Genomic DNA, 21,856 nt, shown 5'->3' on the forward strand with positions numbered 1-21,856 from the left:
TAAACACACAGAAGAAACACACACAATAAACACACATAATAAACACACATAATAAACACAGAATAAACACACACAATAAACACACAGAATAAACACACAGAAGAAACACACACAATAAACACACATAATAAACACACATAATAAACACACATAATAAACACAGAATAAACACACAGAAGAAACACACATAATAAACACACATAATAAACACAGAATAAACACAGAATAAACACACACAATAAACACACAGAAGAAACACACAGAAGAAACACACATAATAAACACAGAATAAACACACACAATAAACACACAGAAGAAACACACACAATAAACACACATAATAAACACACATAATAAACACAGAATAAACACAGAATAAACACACACAATAAACACACAGAAGAAACACACACAATAAACACACATAATAAACACAGAATAAACACATAATAAACACACAGAATAAACACACAGAAGAAACACACAGAAGAAACACACACAATAAACACACATAATAAACACACATAATAAACACAGAATAAACACACATAATAAACACAAACAGAATAAACACACAGAATAAACACACAGAATAAACACACAGAATAAACACACAATAAACACAAACAGAATAAACACACAGAATAAACAAAAATAATAAACACATAATAAACATGCATAATAAACACACACAATAAACACACACAATAAACACAAACAGAATAAACACGCACAATAAGCACACATAATAAACACATATAATAAACACAGAATAAACACAAACAGAATAAACATAAACAGAATAAACACACAGAATAAACACAAACAGAATAAACACACAGAATAAACACAAACAGAATAAACACGCAGAATAAACACACATAATAAACACAGACAATAAACAAACATAATAAACACACATAATAAACACATATAATAAACACAAACAATAAACAAACATAATAAACACACATAATAAACACATATAATAAACACAAACAGAATAAACACACACAATAAACACACACAGCAAATCTTTTCCAAACTCTCACCTCACACTAAACTTTTAGATTTGTTAGCATTAGCATTTTAGTTAATAAATTAAATAAAACAGATTACTTTTGAGATTTTTGTTGCTTTATTTGGTCGTGTTGGATCAAGTGCCTGATAAATATGTCCAGACTTTAAGTACTTTAAATCCTGCTATAAAATACGAAGTGGATGCTCCTCAGTCCTGCTCTTGGTGGATGTTGTGATGATGATGATTTATGAGCTATAAGTACAGTTATACACACAAAACATGACACCAAGTATTACACTGCATTCATATACAGTACAGTATATACTGTTCTAATAGAAAAGAAGTGAAAAGTTGAATTTCAACACACACACACACACACACACACCTGTGTAAAGCAGTACTTTTTGTGACGTGGTCAGCCGCAGTGTTGTGCTGCAGGTACGGTGTGCAGGAGAGTCAGATCTCTCGTCCTGCCAGCAGTGTGTGTCCTGAATGCATCTGATTAGAGAGACGACCTGAATTCTCACACAGCTGTAAGATCACACGCTTTCTCACAAACTCGACTCTGTACCTCAAATTCAGTACAAATTAATATGATTAAAATCGTAAGTAAGTGAGTCAGTGAGTAAGTGAGAGAGTCAGTGAGTCATTGAGTGAGTGAGTCAGTAAGTGGGTGAGTAAGTGAGTCAGTGAGTGAGTTAGTGAGTCATTGGGTGAGTCAGGGAGTCAGTGAGTGAGTCACTGAGGGTGTCAATGAGTCACTGAGTCAGTGAGTCATTGAGTGAGTGAGTCAGTAAGTGGGTGATTAAGTCAGTGCATCAGTAATTGAGACAGTGAGTCAATGAGTGCTCAGGGAGTCAATGAGTGAGTGAGTCATTGAGTGAGGCAGTGAATCATTGAGTGAGTGAGTCAGTGAGTCATTGAGTGAATCAGGGAGTCAGTGAGTGAGTCAGTGTGTCAGTAATTCAGTCAGTGAGTGAATGAGTGAGACAGTTAGTTAGTGAGTGAGTCATTGAGTGAGTGAGTCAGGGAGTCAGTGAGTGAGTGAGTGAGTGAGTGAGTCATTGAGTGAGTGAATCAGTGAGTCAGGGAGTCAGTGAGTGAGTGAGTGAGTGAGTCATTGAGTGAGTGAATCAGTGAGTCAGGGAGTCAGTGAGTGAGTCATTGTGTAAGTCAGTGAGTGAGTGAGTCAGTGAGTCAGTGAGTTACCCTGGGTGAGGTAAAGTTTTGTCCTGGAAAGAATGGAGCAAATTTTTCATAATAAATAAATAAAGCACTTCAACACTGTTACAGGATAAATTTATTAACACTAACTCTCTTCATCACATCAGCACATGACTGATTAGTTTCCTGTAACCGCACACACACACACTCACACACACACACACCCTGGTGTTTTCTTTTTTATTTCTTACATAATAATAAATTAATAAAATGAAACATCTGGAGGTGAAAGCTGAAATTAGGCTTAGATTTCAGTCCCTGCAGGATTTGGGGATTTTGTGATCACAGAAATTAACAAAAAAATTAAAACATCTCTGTGATATTTGGATGAATTTTAGGGGGGTTTTTTTGGAAATTACGCAGATTTTCTGCACATTTTGCCCAAGACGTGTCGTTTGACGTCATCATGTCTCACATTCAGCCGTTTCATGCGTGTGGAACATGAGTAAGAGCTGAAAGAAAGCGATGACATACGTCTTCACGGAATCTTTTCAAGATTTTCCACCAAACAAAACATTTTTTGCAACAAAATCAAGTATTTTGGTACGGATTCCAGAGAGACTGAGATTTGCAGGTTATTTCCACTTTATTTTAAGACTAAAACTCCAGTACAAACTTGTTTGTTTTGCAAGAAATAATAATAAGAATAATATTAATAACAAATCATCCATTGAACTCTACAATAAACACACCTACTGTACGCTTTGCTAGCAAAAAAAAAAGAAAAAGAAAGAGAGAAAGCTCAGGGTTATTTTAGCCTTTTCTGCTTTTCAGCTACTTATTATGGAGGGAATAAAATATGGTGGTGCTCCTCATTGGGGTCTGTTGCGTTTATCATTATAATTACCGAATTCTCTGTGACCTGGGACAGCCTGCGACGAGCAAATCTCCAAGCAGCAGCATGAATATGCAATTACTCCTCAGCAAAGCCCAGATAAACCCTGATCAAGCTCCGGTCTCTGCATGCCTGCTTATTTCACTGTACTCGATTAGAATATAGCTGAGAAACAGAGAGAGAGAGAGAGAGAGAGAGAGACTGCCATTTTTATCCATCCTCTGCCATTTCAAAGGTGTAGTTTATCCAAGAAAAAAATGCAAATGAGGCCAGAAATTAATTATGCTATCACTTGCAGCTCCCTAACTAGCCCCTGTTATTTAACATTCATTATCAGAAGTGTTAATTGTAGGCAAAAATACTTTACAGCACAGAGAATAAAACAGACAACAATAAACTAACAGAGTGAGAAAAGCGTGAGAAGGGCAACTGTGGCGTTTTGTCTAGCGCATGGCTAGCTCAGTGTGAGTTCCTCATGCAGTGACTGATGCACTAACTAATCAAGTTTCTGGAGAAGCTACAGGTCTTGATGTTCAGTTTACAATCCTTAAGTGTGATTTTTCTCTCTTTTTACTTTAAACCAGAGCGTAAAAAGACGTTTACTTACAAAAGTTTAGGAACATTTTCCTTTTCCAAAACTGATGACTAAATTGAGAGAAAAATAAAGTCAGATTTCAAGCTGAGTTTGTACTCGACCCCATGTTTCTGAGGTAAAGAGTGTCATTTTGTGTGAAATGAACATGATTTAATTGTAATTAAACTAACTCATGGGGCAGTGGTAGCTCAAGTGGTTAAGGCTCTGGGTCGTTGACCAGAAGATCGGGGTTCAAGCCCCAGCACTTCCAAGCTGCCCCCTTGAGCAAGGCCCCTAACCCAGCCTGCTCAAGGGGCACTGCATCATGACTGACCCTGTGTTCTGACCCCAACCCTCAGGTATTGGGATAAGTGAAGAAAGAATTTCACTGTAATGTATATGTGACAAAAAACTTAACTAATTTCTGCTTTGTATTAAAAGTTTATGGTTAGAGACAGAGTCTCCAACACGTCTGAGTAGCTCGCCTAAAGTTTCATAGGATATGTACATAACTGATCAAGTCAAATTAACTCAATAAACCTGTTTAAATGTCATCCCAATCAAACTCATAGAAGCCCCGCCCTTTTCCGGTGTTGTACCGAAAATCTGACTCTCCGGACAAATCATGCACAGCCACGTGCATCACGCAGTTTAATCCAGCTGTTCATCAGTCAATTTCACACACAGCTAGTACAGAGAACGGACATGGAAGCCAGTGGCGGGCCGTGCATTTCACACCTAGGCCTTCACTGGTGTCCTTCCTGATATCATCCACCACTATACCATCATTATGATGCCACGGCAATAGATACTAATCAACCATTAAATAGCAAAGTAAAAAAAGAAATTAGGCTACAGTATTTCACACCTCACAAGGAATAGTCCATTTTATTACAGTTATTACAGGTTTCGGCCGCCTTCAGCATTGTTTTACAATGTAGAAAGAAATAAACATCAGGAAAGACCATGGGATTAGAAGGTGTGTCCAAACTTTTGACTGGTAGTGTATATATATATCCGCTTATTTTACACTGCACTATTGATTCTGAAGGCCTTAAGGCAGATTGCTTTCACCCTGGCAACACATGATGTCAGCCACTGGCTGAAATATGATTGGATAAATACTCTTATCATAAATATAACTACTGGAAGCAGCACAACCAACAGAAAAGCTATGAAAAGTAGAGAATAGACTATTGGGAATAATTTAATACACATTCATGGAAAAATATATTAAATATATTAAAATGCAAGTCAGTGATTCAAAACACTGCTGTTTAGGCCAGCAGAGAAGGCCTTGCTGGACCTGATGGTCCGCCACTGATGGAAGCGTTATATAAACTTAAATCGTTAAACACAAATTGAACTGGTTTGGATAAAGGATAAAGAAAACACATGGCCTTTTAACTTGGAAGCTGCTGGGAATTTGACAGCATTAGAAATAAAGTAAAAGTGCTGAATAAATCTATCCTGCTGCAGGAAGATGCAGGGCAAGTGAGCTGTAGACATTTCTCAGTAGTGCAGCGGGTGTTTCAGAGTAAAGTACTGTTTATTATTTCTCATTAAAATATGAGAAATATTTAATCACATAAAGTCCAATACAATGTCAGGTCTCTGTTTTCAAAATGAATATCACCTTCAATATCAAAGTCTTCCCTTTTTGTTTACATGTGATTTATATCAAATTAAATGTATTTGTTTTTTGTGCAGGTTTCCTGACGCTCACCAAATACACACACACACACACACACACAAAAAAAGCTGAATCTGGGTTTCAACAAGCTGCATTATGCGCTTTAACCTCTTTCACATCACATTAGCTCGAGTACAAAGACACAACAAACTCAAAGTGTCAGAGACGTGAGAGACAGCAGCACATACGGGAAGATCTGCAAGATGAACCCGTTAGCGAGACAAAGTGACACGCACATGCAAACATCCAGGCTAATTAAAGCCCAATCTACCCCACAGCCCACAGCCCCAGCCATCTGACGTGTCATCACAGCTGAGGGAAACACACACATCAGCCCCAGCGGGAGACGATCGGCGGATTCAAGGGAGAAGGTTTCAGGAGGAAGAGAAAACCCGTGAGCCAAAGACGCGCCATCCGTGCAGTCTGCAACACGTAGCCGTAATAAATCATCACGATATCTGACAACAGGAGCCTCATTGTTGATGAGAAATCCCTGATTTCCATTTTATCCCCTTCTCTCCTCTCCATCTGTTTCTGTCTTGTCATCTGCTTCCAATTAGCTGAAGCAGGTAGAGGGAAAAAGTCTGAGGCTAGAAAGAGAGAGAAGACAAAGGATTTTTATTATTATTAGTAGTAGTAGTAGTAGTAGTAGTATTTTGTGTTTTTAATTCATTGTTTTTATTAGCCATTAATTAATTAATATTTTAACTAATTTACTTCAATTTGCAGCCATAAAAAGTGAAATCAATTATTTAGTAAATAAAAAAGATTGTTACTAAATTGTTATTTAGAAAAAATAGTAAAAAAGTAAAATTGATACAGTAGTAAAAATCCGTTTAAATCCACCCATTTTTTTCAGGTTCATTTGTCATTCCAGAGTGCCCTAAATATCGGTGTCATGGCAACACTGGGATCTGGAAACTCCAACTCCCAGAGTACAGCTTGGTCACAGATATGGTCACCATGGACTACAACTGACACAGACTACTGATCTCACTCACCTGGACTCGCACACAAAATACATCTGTGCCTCAGTCATAATGAAGGAGGTGTGGCCTATGTGCCTTAATCTTAATAAAGGAGGAGTAGCCTATGTTCCTCATTCCTAATAAAGGAGGAGTGGCTTATGTGCCTCAATCCTAATGAAGGAGGCATGGCCTATGTGCCTCAGTTACAATAAAGGAGGAGTGGCCTGTGTGCCTCAATCCTAATGAAGGAGGTGTGACCTATGTGCCTGAATCCTAATGAAGGAGGCATGGCCTATGTACCTCAATTACAATAAAGGAGGAGTGGCCTATGTGCCTGAATCCTAATTGAAGAAGGCGTTGCCTATGTGCCTCAGTTATTATAAAGGAGGAGTGGCCTATGTGCCTCAGTCCTAATGAAGGATGCGTGGTCTATGTGCCTCAGTTATAATAAAGGAGGAGTGGCCTATGTGCCTCAATCCTAATGAAGGAGGTGTTGCCTATGTGCCTCAGTCCTAACGAAGGAGGCGTGGCCTATATGCCTTAACCTTAATGAAGGAGGAGTGGCCTATGTGCCTCATTCCTAATAAAGGAGGCATAGCATATGTGCCTCGGTTCTACTGTTCTAATGAAGGAGGCGTGGCCTATGTGACTCTGTTCTAATGAAGGAGGCGTGGCCAATTCTAATTAAGGAGGTGATTATGTGATATTCTGTGTCTGTAAGCTGATGTGTTTATTTTGGTTTCTGGCTCTAAAGTTCTAACACCTCTGCTCCATGTCTGATGTGTTAATTTGGGAGTGTTTATCCACTCTGACAGCGCGTCACATTAAGAAGCGATTCTTGTTGAAACAGCTTGAAACACTTTACAGTATGATGCGTACATTATGAATGATACATGCGTTTCCCTTCCTCCCCGACACGTGTGCTACACATTTCAGTACACGCCTTGGGGCAGAGTTGAATTATTCGCTTTAGGCGTGTGTGTGTGTGTAGAAAATGTTTACATTCAGTCTCTAGCTGCCAGCTATAGTGTGTGTGTGTACTGTGTCTCTGACAGTAATGCACTGTGGCAGTAAATCAGAGCAGCACGCATCGAAATTCCTTAAATAGCTGTGTGAATAAACCCTGATCTCTACGAGATGACGTGATCGTTGCCTCTCATCAGGGCATCCTTTGCGTGTGTGTGTGTGTGTGTGTGAGCAGGTTTTGTTAGGAAGTAAATGCTTGAAGGGAGCAAAACCATCTGAGAGGCAGGGTAAGTTAATTTGGCTTGATATGATTAACTAGAACAAAACAAAGCAAAACAAAAGCTGGAAGTAGGCCGAGCTCACTATCTTACATGCAAATCACTGAGCAGTAACATTTATCTCGGGGGGTGAATCTGCAGCGCAAGTCCCTTGATTCATTTCTGATTCATCTTCTACCTTCATATGCCTGATGTAAGCGTAAAGAAACAGGTTCCTGAGACCTTTTTTTTTTGGACAAAAGACCTTTGTGTTGCTCGATGTAAGAAAACTGGGTCAGAAAAATCGGCATGTGTTTATGACATAAAAGATAATAAATGAAAAAAATGTGCTTCATAAAAGTCACCTGTTAGGAATTCATTTGCAACAGGCGCTAACTGGGAGTGTAATGGAATTCTCTCTCTCACACATCCGCTCCGGTGAGTGAACAGGAAGGCGGGATTGTTCTGGTAAGGAACGGAAAATCTGGTGAAATATCAATGACAGGAAAATCTGTCTGTTAATGAAGTAAAATATGAAAGATTAAGGTTTACGACTGCATGATGATTTCCGTCCCTGTCCGGTGCTGAATCCTGTAGATAAAGACTAACGCCTCATGTTATATCACCGTATGACATCATCACACTGTTTTCATGATTAACAACAGAACAGTGTCATTTTGATACACGGAAACTTCCTTCACGCGTTCTTGAACGTCTGACAAACAAGTTATCTCCTGTTATCACTTTTTATTATAGCAGATACAAAACATTCATCATCTCTCTCTCTTTCTCTCTCTCTGTCTTTCTCAGTCTCTCTCTCTTTTTGTATCTCTGTTTCCCTCCCTCTGTCTGTCTCTCTTTGTCTCTCTCTGTCCCTTTTTGTCTATCTCTGTATCTCTCTCTCTCATTCTCTGAGAGAGAGAGATACAGAGAGTTCTCTCTGTCTGTCTCTCTCTCTCTCTCTTTGTCTGTCTGTGTGTCGCTCTGTCTCTCTCTTTCTCTCTGACTCTCTGTCTATCTCTCTCTCTCTCTCTCTCTGACTCTGGAGACTCCTTGCATAAATGTTCAATATTTACATATTACAGAACACTTGGTCATTGCAGTGATTATAATTGTTAATAATTTGTGCATGCTGTAATAAAAAAATACTCCACAGTATTTGGAGCAGCGTGAAATGACCAGAGTTGATACATTTCCTTTCCCATCTAGCCCCAAAGTGTTTATTTCTCTTAAACCCGAGAAACCTCACTGTTTCATACTTTTGTTGTCTTCCACTATTATTCCGAAACGGCGACTCTAAAGAAAACTTACGAAAGACGAATCCAGGTGTCTTATTTTGACAGGTGTGTATTATGTACGACGCACTTCTTGTAATGATGTTTTCTCTCTTTCACCGTGAGACACTCGGGCGTCATTGCCTCAAATCACTTCTGACAACTTCAATTCCAACAAGCACCCTATAACCATAAAATAGCTCACACCCGGAGCGCCAGCGCTTTCTCTTCATGATGAACACAAACGCCTCGGAGCTGTGCGTGCTCTCTTCTCTAGCTGGACTTCACCCAAAGCTCACAGATGAAACGAGCGCCACCGCCGTCTGCTGCTCTCAATCCTGTCTGACACGCCGGCCGTGCCACCAAAACATGCCCGTGGACGAAGAACCTGGCCAGCTGAGGCGAGTGGCCACCCCGAGGCTGGTGTGTTATCAGGTGCTGTCACATTGGCTCCTCCCCTGGCACACCGGGGAGCGCCAGAGGTCCAGGACTTCCTGCTGTCTCTGGCTGATCTTACAAAGGTTGTGGTCAATACAGCCTGCAGTGGCTAGTGCGGTTCCAGAGATAACAGGCGCCATCGCTGGTGTACACCGAAAAAGTCTTGATAATTGCCCTCTTTCTAATGCTCTCTCTCTCTTTTTCCTTCTCTCTCTCATCAGTGATCTCACACATCCTTAAATATTACATTTAACAGTCCAGGAAAGGATCAATGTTCCTGTACTAACAATAGGAATAATCCCATGCAAGTTACCACTCCGCTCCGAGCGTGTACAACTCTAGTGGGACCTGGAGAAGATGTCTAAGTAAGCGAGGGAGGGAGAGAGGAAGGGATGTGTAATGAATTTTTGGATGATGCGTACAGCGCTGTTGGTCAGGGTAAATGACTAAACCCTCATGCAGAGAAAATGATGATGGTCAGTTCCTGTTCTGGGCTGAAGTTGGATCAGATGCTGCTGAGGTCTTGCGTTTCTGCTCACCACGTTTGTACAGAGTGCGTGTTTGGTTACTGTGTCGAGAGTTTTGTGTGTATGAAAGTCATCAGCAGCTTCTAAAAGACTCGAAGCAGTCCAGCAGGCATGGTTAAAGTTACCGAGATGACATTTTTGCTCATTCTGACATTTGAAGTGAACATTAATTCAAGCTTCTGCCTTGTATCTGAATGATTTCATGTGATTGGCTGATTGGAGTGTACAGCAACAACTGTTCTTTGTGCAAAAAGGCAAAGTGTTTCTCCTGTATGAGATAATCAGAGGCATGTATGAATTTTTCAGCTCTCTCTCCCTCTTTTGACATAAACGTGGCCAGCATGTCGAGAGTATTGGGCTATGGACGAATACAAATTAGACCCGACCAAAGACAAGAGGAATTACAAGAGCAGCTCTGCGTCTGTTTATCTTCACTTCAGCTTTGCATTGCAGAGGCGGACGCCGAAGTGAGACGGCCTCTAAGTGGGCTCCTGGGAGACGGAGAAGGATTTCAACTTTCTCTTTCTTAGGAAATCTCTTTGTAGTCAGTTTTTTTTTTTTATCTCTCTCTGATGCTACGGCCAACCGTGTTGAAAAGAAGCTTCCTCAGTCGTTCAGACGTTCGTGCTGTTTGTTGCCCTACAGTCTGTTTATCCAATTAAATTCCTCGCTCTCACAGACCGGGTATTTACACGTGCCTGATCAAGCCAATCATGGAGAGAGACACTAAGCCACCAATGGAACCATCGGGTCAACCATATGCTGGATTATTAAATGTAGAGTTGCTTCAAGAAATTCAATCTTAGGTGGTTTTATTTTTCCTACTGCTACAGTTTTTTTTTTTTTTTTGCCCCATTAGTGTTACCATAGTTCAGAGCTTAATCCAGCTGTCTGGTTTGGGTTTTTTTCATCCACACATCTGCAAAGATTTTCCATAACACACTACCATACATGCCGGAGTCACCAATCCACCAGAAGTGCACTAATAACTGCTTATATTACAGTTAATCAGCAGATCCAGAAAGGAGGTAGCTTTTCTCTGGTGTAGTATTTCCCTCAGGCTCCATCTTTTCTTCTCTCCTCTCTCTGTATCATGCTTGGTGAAGATTTTGTGTCTCTTTCTCTTACAATTAATCTCTCTGACTGCTCACTTACATGAAAAGAAAAATTAGATTGCATCCTGACTCATTCTGTGAATCTACTTCTCATTGTGTGTGTGTGTGTGTGTGTGTGAAGGGAGTCCCCAAGACTATAATATTCCCAGCTGTTATATTCTTAAGCACAGCGACTCTGATGTCTTTATAGTTCTTCTGTGTCTCCTTCCAGTTGGCGTGGAAGTCTCCAGCTACGAGGAAGCAGCACCTTAAAACCACAAACAAACATCGATCATCGAGTAGAGACAAGTTTAAGACAGCTAGAAGCGTGAGGTTGATAGTCGGGGCACAGCGCCCCCTTGAGACCACAGAGAGAGTAGAAATTTACTGTTTAGAGGTCATAGAGCTCTTGAGACTCGTACACTGACACTAGATCAGACAGAAGGGGAAATGGCGAGGAGAAAAGGGAATAAAGAAGGGTGCGCAGGAGGGATAGGGATCGAGGGATCAAGGGACAAACACGATAGGAAAGGGGATTTACATTCTGGAGTAGCGGTGAAGAGGAATCATTTATTTTCTGTGAAAGTTGGATAGCTACAGCAACAAGTCGTAGCACTGAAGCAAAGTGGGCGGAGCCAGGTGATGTAATATTAACTAATATGAACTTTGGACGAATGAGTGATACAGCAGGACATCCATCTTTTCCAGAAAGTCACTTCCTTTTAAGCATGGAGGTGTAGTGATGTACGTAAATCTGTAGGTTGTGTCTGAAAACCTCACTATCATTTTAAGCTTCTCAATTCTGATTGGTCAGAAAGTGGTGACTTATTCTCAGCTCCATCAGCAAAGCAGCTGCACATCAGAGGTTTATTTCCATCTAGCGCATGCTAATACACACGTACGGCACGGCGCGGTGTGTGTTTTTCTGCTAAGACCACAGCGAGTTGCTAGAGTTATTCGAATAATTCATGTATTTTAACAATTTATAAAAGACTAAAAGAGAGAAAAACATTAAATGTAACTTTAACTGGATAAAAATTGTTCTTTAATTGTAATTGACACTGTGCTGAAGCGTAAGATAAATAAGACACAGATTCATTAACTGTGCTTCAGCACTCTACACAATATGATTCCACTGGAATGCAATGCTCTAGGTTTGACTCTGGTGTTACCTTTTCTGCTTCACGTCCGAGATGAACACAGCACCGATGCTCCAACATTCACCGTCACCGCGACGACGACTACAGTGGGCAGGAGACTCCGGGAGAATCGACTGACCTGCAAAACCACCAAACCTCAAGCTGATAGTGAAGTGTGTAGGATTAGTATAGACACATGGATGAACACAGGGTGAAAGTGTGCAGCTGAAAAAGAGCTGGTTAGGGTCACGGGTCAACAGTGAGATCCGTGCAGAGGGAACAAGCAGAAAGAAAAAGAATAAGAATTGTACATTTCTGAGTTGCAGCCAGTGCTGACTGAAGCAATAAGCACAGCGTGAATTCAGTTGTTGTTTGTTTTTGACCATGAAACAGTGCTTTTGTTTAGCAGCGTTCTCACAAAATCAACATCATGTTCACACTGTTAAATTAAAAAAAAAACACAAATCACTGAAATGTCCTGTTGGAGAGCCGAGTTTCTGGCATTCTGCTCCCGCTTTCCTGGCGAATGAAACCTAATATTGGCTCCGAATCATTCCACTTTTTTTTTGGAAATGCACACACACCCATACACACCCATATACACAATCGGTTTCACTGCACTGGTAGCGCACAAGGCTCCGTGTCAAACAGCAGATGCTTGCAAGCCTAAAATACCCTTTCTGCTATTCCCCCGAGAGTACTGTGGCATCCTGCAGTATCCAGACCTCCGTAATGAGACTTTGAGCTGCGGCATGGCCCGAAGTCCCCTGCGATCCCGGAGCTCAGCGCGCAACACACTGCGGCTCAGATAGATTTATCACAGCTCAGGGAGCACACACACACACACACACGCTCCGAAAAGGGGTCCAAATCAGTGAGCGACTCGGTTCTGAGGAGCGCTGACGCAGCACGGCCATCCTGCCCAGGGAGAAACACTTCACCACACTCCACTGGAGAGTCCTGAGAGAGAGAGAGAGAGAGAGAGAGAGAGAGAGAAACAGAGCACCTCTACTCCATCTTGTCAGTGAACGAAACGCAGATCAATCAAAGTCAGGCCCGGCAGTGTGCGCAAGGTCAAACCCGGCTGCAGTAAATGAAAGCTCTATTAGACTTTAAGCTCTGCTGTCTGCACACAGCGCTGAGGACTAATTAATGAACCACGCTGAGGAAAAATCAAGGAAAAAGATCTGGGTTTAAAGTGGAACTTTTATTATAATGCAGTATTTGGGCACACGTTATATTTTTTTTTTTTCAAAACACTTTCCCAACGGATTTTAAAAGTGTTTCTAGACCATAGAGTATTATTATAATCATATCATTTCAAAGATACATTAAAAAACTATGATTTTTCCTCCTTCTCATGCACTGGAATTCGTTACAGTCTCCGGCTTCGGCTTCTGATTTTTTTTTTTTCTGACCTGGAAATAATCCTGTGTCACGTCCCGGAAACAGCTACTTGTCTGAAGTCTAATTTTCGTTCCTAAAAATGAGGTGAGGGGACAGAAGACGTGTCCGTCTTTGCGGCGGTCGCTTCAGAAATAACAGAATGGCTCCTTTAAAGTGTCGAAATAAAGACGCTGATCGGTTCGAGTCGAGCAGCATGTTACAGCGCTTTTCCACCAAACAGAGATTTTTATCGCGGATGTCTCCAAAAAATTGTGTTTCTTCGTATTTAAAGCATCACGATACGTCAAACTTTACAACAGCTTCTTCTTTTCTTTTTTAAAACTGCGATCCGAATCAAATCTCCATCATGGAGTCGAATATGAATCAGTTTCTCATTCGGTTCAGTACATAGGGTATGAAATAAGGGCACTGAAATAGTGCACTACATGTACACTGGTTCAGATTCAGCCACGTCGTGTTTTTATAGGATTTCTTTAAAAATCAGCTAATAAATTTGGCGCACGCTTGAGTTGAGCGAAAGTATTGGCTCCTTGAACGTATTTGGATGCATTCGGTGCGTCTCATCTAAACGGTTCAGCCTGTTATGGAGGCGCATTGTAGCATGAGTTAGCATAAAACAAGCTATGTCAAGGTTATTTAACTTCTTAAATAAATTTTGAGTATTATTTTGCGTCTTGTGCCGATCGCTAGTCACCACACGACATTAAAGATATTTAACTGCAGTGTTCAGTGATAAAAAGCAGACGTGATGCGCTGTTGGGTTGAAAAGCGCTTTAAATAAAATCTCCAAACAAAGATGGATGAGTTTTAAGGATACATGTGTAGTTCGTATGTTTCGTAGATAAATATCATCTGCTAGTATGTTAAAATGTCCCAAAAAAAAAAAGAAAAGAAAAAGAAAAATGAGACCGGATAAATTCCATGAAGATTTGTTTTTCCATCACAGAAGTCTTTTGTATTTTATCAGCGTCCAACCGACAGCGACTTGCGTTCGCATTGGGCTTCCCCCAGGACCTGGTGTGACATGAAGATAAGGAACTATCTAGACAAAAACAAAATGAATCTCAAAACTGATTTCTAACAAGTGCTAATATCGTACATTGTTTTGATCCTATTTAGCAACTCTAATTAAGAGTCTGAAAAGACTGACGTGTGATTGACGTGCTCTCCGTGCTCTCGCATGGAGATGAGCTCGCCGCTTTCGGCCTTGGAGATTTTCTTGGCTTGCTCACAAACATGCACACGCACACACACACACACACACACGGACATATATGCACACAAGTGCATGTTTGCACATATATGGATGCACAAACACACGGCTATATGCAGTTACACACTCACCACACACACACACACACACACACACACTCGCCAAGGTTGGTTCCATCTTCCATACAGTCCCTCGAAAAAGCAACTCTGCTACGTTCCTCTAGGAGTTCAAGAGTTTATATTTGAGAAGTCTCCGCCCACATCCTCCACCACTGGATATTTATATCGATTATTTTTTTTTTTTTGGTTTATTTTTTGTACAAATAGACCTTGTCCATCATGTCTTTTCATCACTTTAAGTTTACAACATGATATATCCATCCATCAGTCCGTCAGTCCGTCAGTCCATCCATCCATTGTTTGCTAAATTCCCAGTCTGGATGATATCCGGGTGTAATCCGGCTACTTTTCCCAGAATAGAAATCCATGTTAAAGATTCTTAGGTCTCCCAGAGCCGAGGGGGGCCGCCGTGTTCTCGCTATCGCGTGACCTAAAAAGTAAAAGAGAAGATAATGAGAACTGTGCGTGAGTCGAATTTTTTTTTTCTTCTCTGGAATGGAAGATGTTCTCGGTTCTGGGTCGGAGGATAAACGCTGCCTCTCTGTTACACAGTAATCAGTGTGTGGAGTGTGGTGAGGAGCCCGAGGCTAAAGAACCCAGACATTAGAGCACGATTACAGGACCTGCTGCATTTAAATTAGGAAATCGAGGGGAACGGAGACAGGACTGGAGGAGAGAAAGTGCGTTGGTGTATATATACATACATACACTCGTCCTAATTTTGCCAACAGCAGTCCGCTCTCGGCCAGCGAGGTCTGCACTAAAGTCAAATTTGATCAGCAAACTTTTCCATTTCGCACCACAGCATTATTTATACCACGGCGCGTCTGAGTCCTCCGCTCTGATTGGTCAGAAGAGAAGTCATTTTCGAACTGTTCGTTTACATTAATACAGCTGCTCTCCAGCTGTTCTTGTTTCTATGGTAACAGACTCCTACACGTTTATAAGGTTGTTAAAAAGTATCTCCAGTCTTTCGGAAATGTTTTCTTTTTCATTTCCATGGTAACAGCTCAGTCACCGGGACATGCACAGCAGTCGCTCGACAGAAACAGATTCATTTAAAACACGTTTATGTGTGGAGCTTTATGTACAGAGATGTTTATGTACATTTTTATGGAAGGAGTCTCCAGTGTTGGTGCTTTAAAACATCAAGACACAAGAGTTTACAGTACGCACTACGCCGTCGTTGTTTATTTTCCTCTCACAGCACCACCCCAAGTGTTTCGTTCCTCATATAGCGGCCATAGTGAGACAGCGACCTCAACCCCAAGTGCAGCACGGTTCTAAAGTCAAGTACCTTAAAAAAAAAATCTCCACTAGTTAAATTAATGAGCACATATACTCTATATATACTGTAATATTAAGCCAAATATAATATAACTAATTTACTGTGTAATCTGAAGCTAGCTATAATCACAGCTAAATATATACTGTCAAATTAACGGCGGCGTTTTATGCTAAGTGGCATGAAGTGCAGGAGGAAGGTCAAGCACGGCTAATTTGCGATAGGCTAATCGCAATCAGGACGACGGTGACAGAAGTGTTCTTCGAGGGTTCTTTATATAGTTAAAGGTTCTTGACTTCCTCAGAGAGTCCTGTTTTTGAAAGAGAAACACGGCTGTAAGGTTCTACATCGAATTACACAAGAAGAACCATTACGAGTTCTGGATTCGACCTTCGTTTTCTAAGAAAGAATGAAAGAAATATATATATAAGGTAATGTCTGGCTCACAGCACATCTGGTGACATCTCTGCTGAAGCCTGGTACTAATCCCGGAGAGATGAGACACACATTTAAAGCTCAGTGGAGCAGCGAGGGAAGAAGCTCCCGTCCACGCCTCGCTACATCTCACTGGCTCGTTACCCTCTAGAAGGCGGGAAGAATGACTTCTCGGCCCGTTTCAGCCAATCAGACGTCAGACGTCTGTGGTCATAAATTCGATGGGAAGCCCGTAATCCGCCGTCCATCGGCCTCGGCGATTTAATTAGGCCTCTTGATTTGAAAGGCACGGCGGAACCTGTAGCAGTAACACGTTCTAATGACTGTGACAGATGCGCCGTTATTCCGTCTCTCTGAGCAATTACTCGCACGTCGCCCGTGTGCTCTCCACAACTGTTTTTCTTTTTCTATGTCACCTGTGAGGAAAACAGCACCTGCGATGAGCTGCTGCCATCGTCCCCGAGCACAAACTGCCTTTCGCAGGTCGCCAGATTTCAGAGGCGTGAAACGGGACCCTCGGCTCACGGCAATCTGTCCACGCACGCCGGAGTTTCCAGGACGCCAGCTGAGCGTCTGTTTTGCTTTGACATGTGTACAGATTTCTTGGTTTTTTACTTCTCTCTTGTTTTCACACCACCTGAAGCTTTGTTTTCTGTCGTCTCGACCTCTGAAACTGTGACAGCGAGTGTGTTTCCTGCCATTTTCACTGCTTTTATTCGCATGATTTGAATATCGAACGCAGGTGTAGGTTAAAGATCAGGTCTGATCACTAGGTCAGAAGATTCCATCATCTATTTTCATGCTTCCTAAACATACTTAAGTTATTCCAGAAGTTTCCGACATTAACACAGGCTGCTGATACACGCTTCATCCCCAGCATGCTTCCTCACCTTGGTGGTTTTGACTTTGTTGCCCGTGCTGCAGGACCATCCTGTGAGGTCTGGCAGAACCTTACACTCCTCCCCGTCCAGACACGGCTGCATCTGACACCACCATTTCTGCAGGACGATGGACGCTGAGGGAGGAGAAAGAAAGAAAAAAAGAAAGAGTCAGGCACACAAATAGAGAAAGACAGATCGAGGCAGGGAGAAAAAAATAAATCAATCAAAATGAATTCAGACAGGAAATCGTTATCTAAGCTATATATATATATATATACATACACTCTATCAGTACATCAGGTCCAAACTTTCTCTTTCGCCAAAAAGAGAGAAACATCCTGCAGTAAATTTTAATAAGTCTGAACCAGTTTAGTGATAAATCAGAGAACTTCTCCTACAAGGACACTTTCATGTGCAACTTCAGACATAGAAAGGAAGTTTTTCAGATTCATTCTCATTAAAGTAGAAACAAAAGTTCTTTGTCCCTGGCTTTTGGGAAAGGACAAGTCCTTGTGACATTTTTAAGGTAAATAACCTCATGTATCATTCGTGTGACGCGTATCGGATGAACTTTATGAGAAGCAGCTATTTAGAATAACAGCAAAGACTAAAGAAGATGGCTGTAAGGACACACCCAAGGTTTAATAAGCCACACAGCGAACAAATCCAAAACGTAACCCAAAAGCATGGTCAAGAAACAGGCAAGAATTAAACAATAACCAGGTTAACAAACAAATCCAAAACTCTAGGGAAAATTCAGAAAAACGAGGGACGAAAGCTAGGTCACAACCATGGCAAATAAAACGTCTTGGTAAGTCACAAACGGAGCAATACTTCACACTGAATGTTGGCGTGCACGCGGTATAAATGTCCTTGAATACCGGATGTGGGTTTATATTGAAGTCCCTCTGGTGGTATGTGGGTTGGGGGGGGGTTGCAGGGGGGCATTGCATGGCAGGATGTTACACTGATCCATCAACAAAAAAAGGTTCACAATAACAGCACTTGGCAACCACCCTTATCCAGAACAACAATACATGTTACCTCATTCTATACAACTGAGCTATTGAGGGTTAAGGGCCTTGCTCAAGGGCCCAGCAGAGGCAGATTAGTGGAGCTGAGATTCAAACTCACAACCCTCTTACCCAATACCCAACACCTTAACCACTAAGCTACCACATTCAAAGATCCATGTGGTGTTTTTGTTGCACTGTAATTAATATTAAACAGCAGGACAAGGGACTGGGACAAAGACATGTGTTTGGAATCAGTGTCCTTTAGGAAAATCAAACCATATCCCAGTTGTAGCCTCCTGGCAGAGGTAGCCAGATTCCGATCGATTGACCTGATGCACAGAAGCAAAAATGAGATACTCCTACAGCTCTCAAATTAGCATGAGAACAACACCAACACATCCACACGCTGAGTGTTTGGTGACACGCCCCCTCTGAGCAACCAACAGGAAGAGACCTAAGGCTTTTTCAGACACAAGCTTCATTCTTCAGTCAATAAACCATTTTGTATCAAATATGGCTGTGTTTGGGATCCTCCAGGAAAATCTAATAATCCCAGCAGAGGATTATAATATCATGAACAAGTGTTCTCTCTCTCTCTCTCTCTCTCTCTCTCACGGAGTCGTCCTGAGCAGTTTTGGCAAAATGAAGCATTAAGTGGTGAAGTGGACTCTTTCTTCTGAGACTGTTCAAGCAGATGTTGACATTTTCTTCACATTTTGGCTCAGATTATCAGCTGAAAATAGAAATGACACCGAGGTAAACGCTTCTCTGAAACACTGAAAGGGTGTGAAAAGTTTAACAATATTCACATCCTCGTTCATTGCTGTTCCTCTGAATGTTCCTGAAAGGGATTTGGTTTTAAGCGAGATGTTTTATGGATTTTTTTTGCAGGAACAGCATGCACCCTATAGTTACACCACTTTTATTATAAGGAAGAGAGATTCTTTTTCTTTCCCTTTCCATAATCCAATATACACTGCATCAGTAAAGAAACATCTGGACAGCTGTTCTGCCTCTGTGCTGTAGAGGTGAATCACTAAAATGTCCTCGTATCCTGTCTAATGTGTCTCACCTGCTGCACATTTACAACACACTCCAAATGTTCCAACACCAGACAACAAAAAAATAGTTCTTTTAATCTACAAAATGGCCTATATTCAACAGCTCATTTCACACACACACACACACACACTATCTGTATTTACTTATGCGACTGACGTTTCTTGTTGTCACTTTAAGCTAGCCAATGCTTGTTGTCACACATGCTAGCAAAGCTAACAAGTCATGGGGCGAATTATTACCTGGAAAACAGCAAACTAGCGAATATTTTTCTATTATTTTTTTCTAAAACAGTAGCAATGTTGCTAGCAAACTATCTAACACTTACACTGTAAATCAATGAGCCTGTCTAGCAAGCTGCATGCTAACTGTTTATATTGTGTTTCATTTGTCCTAAAGGTGCTGGCAAGCTTTAAACAACAACTGTGTAAATAAAACCATTAGCCGGACTTGCTAGCATGCGTTAGCCTCTCAGTCTGTGATAGATTGAGATAATTCAGATAATCACATCATCTCATCGTAAAGGCTTTTCAACATAACAAAATAATATTTTGTGCTCATTTATTTCCTGTGTGTTTGCGCTCCTCATCGTTCCTCGCTCTCCTCACACTCACAAACACACCCCGGCGTCCAGCAGCTCGCTAGCACACACTCTAATCAATTAATCCTCAGTGAGGCAGGCTGAACACAGGCCTCCTAACGAGCCACGCTAATCACTAATCGCCTCTCTCTGTCTCAAAGTGAGAAAATCCACTACAGCAAAAAGCTTTAAACAGAATTAAACTCTCTCTCTCTCTCTCTGTGTGTGTGTGTGTGTGTGTGTGTGATTTCGTTATGGTGTACAGATTCAGTAGCTGCTAAGTGGCCCTAGAGATCAATGACTGTAATTATCCTTAATATAATGTGTGTATGACTGTGGTAATGTGTGTGTTAATGAGAGTGTGTACGAGCGAGAGAGAGGAGAGGAGAGGAGAGGAGAGGAGATATTAGAAGAGAAGAGAAGAGAAGAGAAGAGAAGAGAAGAGAAGAGAAGAGAAACAGAGAATAAGAATGGAGAGATAAGAAATGAGATGAACGAAGAAACATACAGGAAGAGGACAGAAACAGAGGAGAGGAATCTTCTTCACACACCTGTCCGTGTGTGTGTGTGTGCTGTATGTTCTGTGTACGTAATTCTACCTGTTTTGATTAGTTACAGCTCAGAGCTGACTGAACGCTGAGAGAGGGAATCCAGGCAGCTCTCCAGGCTGATCATAATTACATCCTTCCTCATTAAGTCGGCCCTCGCTCCCCCGCGAGCCGCCGTAATCCCGGGACGGGGTGGGGAAAACCGGAACGCCGAGGACTCGTCTCTGCTAACGCTAAGAAGAGCTCAGCTGAGGTGGAGCAGCAGAGCCACATAAATAATGAAGCAATGTTTGTGTGTGTGTGTGTGTGTGTGTGTTTCCATTCGTGGCTGAATTGCGTCTGACATCATGTGGCAGCTGGAGAAACTGCAAGCAAGATTTAAGACAGTAAAAAAGTGAGGAAAGTGGGGGGGGGACAGAACGCGAGAGACTCGGGAAGTGAGATAAGCCTGATTTTCTCTGGATCACCATTTGTGTTCTTGTTCTCATCAATCCGCTAATCATCACGTGTCGATTCTGACAACTTACTCAGACGAGTGAGGAGGAAACACGCCTCGCGATAATTGCCAGTTAATTAAGTGCCACTAATTTTCACTTACTGTACATCGCCTTCAATTCTCGCTTATTAACGGGTTTAAAAATATTTTACCACACGAACACTGTAATCTGAAAAGATTTATTCATCTGCGGGTTGAAACTATTACAATCTGTGTGTGTGTGTGTGAGGAAGAAACAGATAGAATCGATGGCCATCTGATTTACACTATACTCCATTTTCACATCATTTGATGTCTAATTAACAGGTAGGTCCTGAGCTCCGCCTCTTCCTCTGTCTAAATGAAGCTGTACTGTTCCTCTAGAGCCCCAGGTCCAGAACCACGCCTAGGACCCCTCACTATCCCTCAGCCTCACTGTGCTGGAAACTTAAATACAGAAGCTGATTGCTGTGTGAAGTTTGTCTAATAGCAGCAAGTGTTTTATTCTTCTTGTGCCACAGAAATAATTTCAGTAAGACTTCTAATGGAATTCAATTCAATTCAACTGCACTGTTTTCTACCAACATTGGGATACTTCACATGGATTCATTAAGATATAAACACACACCAAAGAAATCTATTAATCATAGGAACTGTTATTGAAGATGTCTCTCTCTCTCTCTCTCTCTATTTCTCTTCCCTCTCTCCCTCTCTCTCTCTCTTCATCTCTCTCTCTCTCTCTCTTTTCATTTCTCTCCTCTCTCTCATTTCTCTCCTCTCTCTCTCTCTTCATCTCTCTCTCTTTCTTCATTTCTCTCTCTCTCTTCA

General features: G+C 41.4%; 1 protein-coding gene across 2 annotated transcripts in view; it reads right to left on the reverse strand.

Annotated features, from left to right (window-relative positions):
• Positions 1-13,208: 13,208 nt before the first annotated feature.
• tafa4b (TAFA chemokine like family member 4b) overlaps positions 13,209-21,856 on the reverse strand; it is a 56,064-nt gene continuing 47,416 nt past the window's right edge. Inside the window, exons 5-6 of one of the 2 annotated variants that reach the window (XM_058374007.1) lie at positions 17,360-17,484; positions 13,209-15,179 (exon numbers count right to left, since the gene is read on the reverse strand). In XM_058374007.1, the coding sequence (XP_058229990.1) occupies positions 15,168-15,179; positions 17,360-17,484 (137 nt within the window). In that variant the 3' untranslated portion in view covers positions 13,209-15,167. The remainder of the gene's footprint in view (positions 15,180-17,359; positions 17,485-21,856) is intronic. The other variant, XM_058374006.1, reaches the window with a different exon arrangement.

The sequence above is a fragment of the Hemibagrus wyckioides genome, linkage group LG21 (genome assembly GCF_019097595.1).
Source record: "Hemibagrus wyckioides isolate EC202008001 linkage group LG21, SWU_Hwy_1.0, whole genome shotgun sequence".
Classification (NCBI taxonomy): Eukaryota; Metazoa; Chordata; class Actinopteri; order Siluriformes; family Bagridae; genus Hemibagrus; species Hemibagrus wyckioides.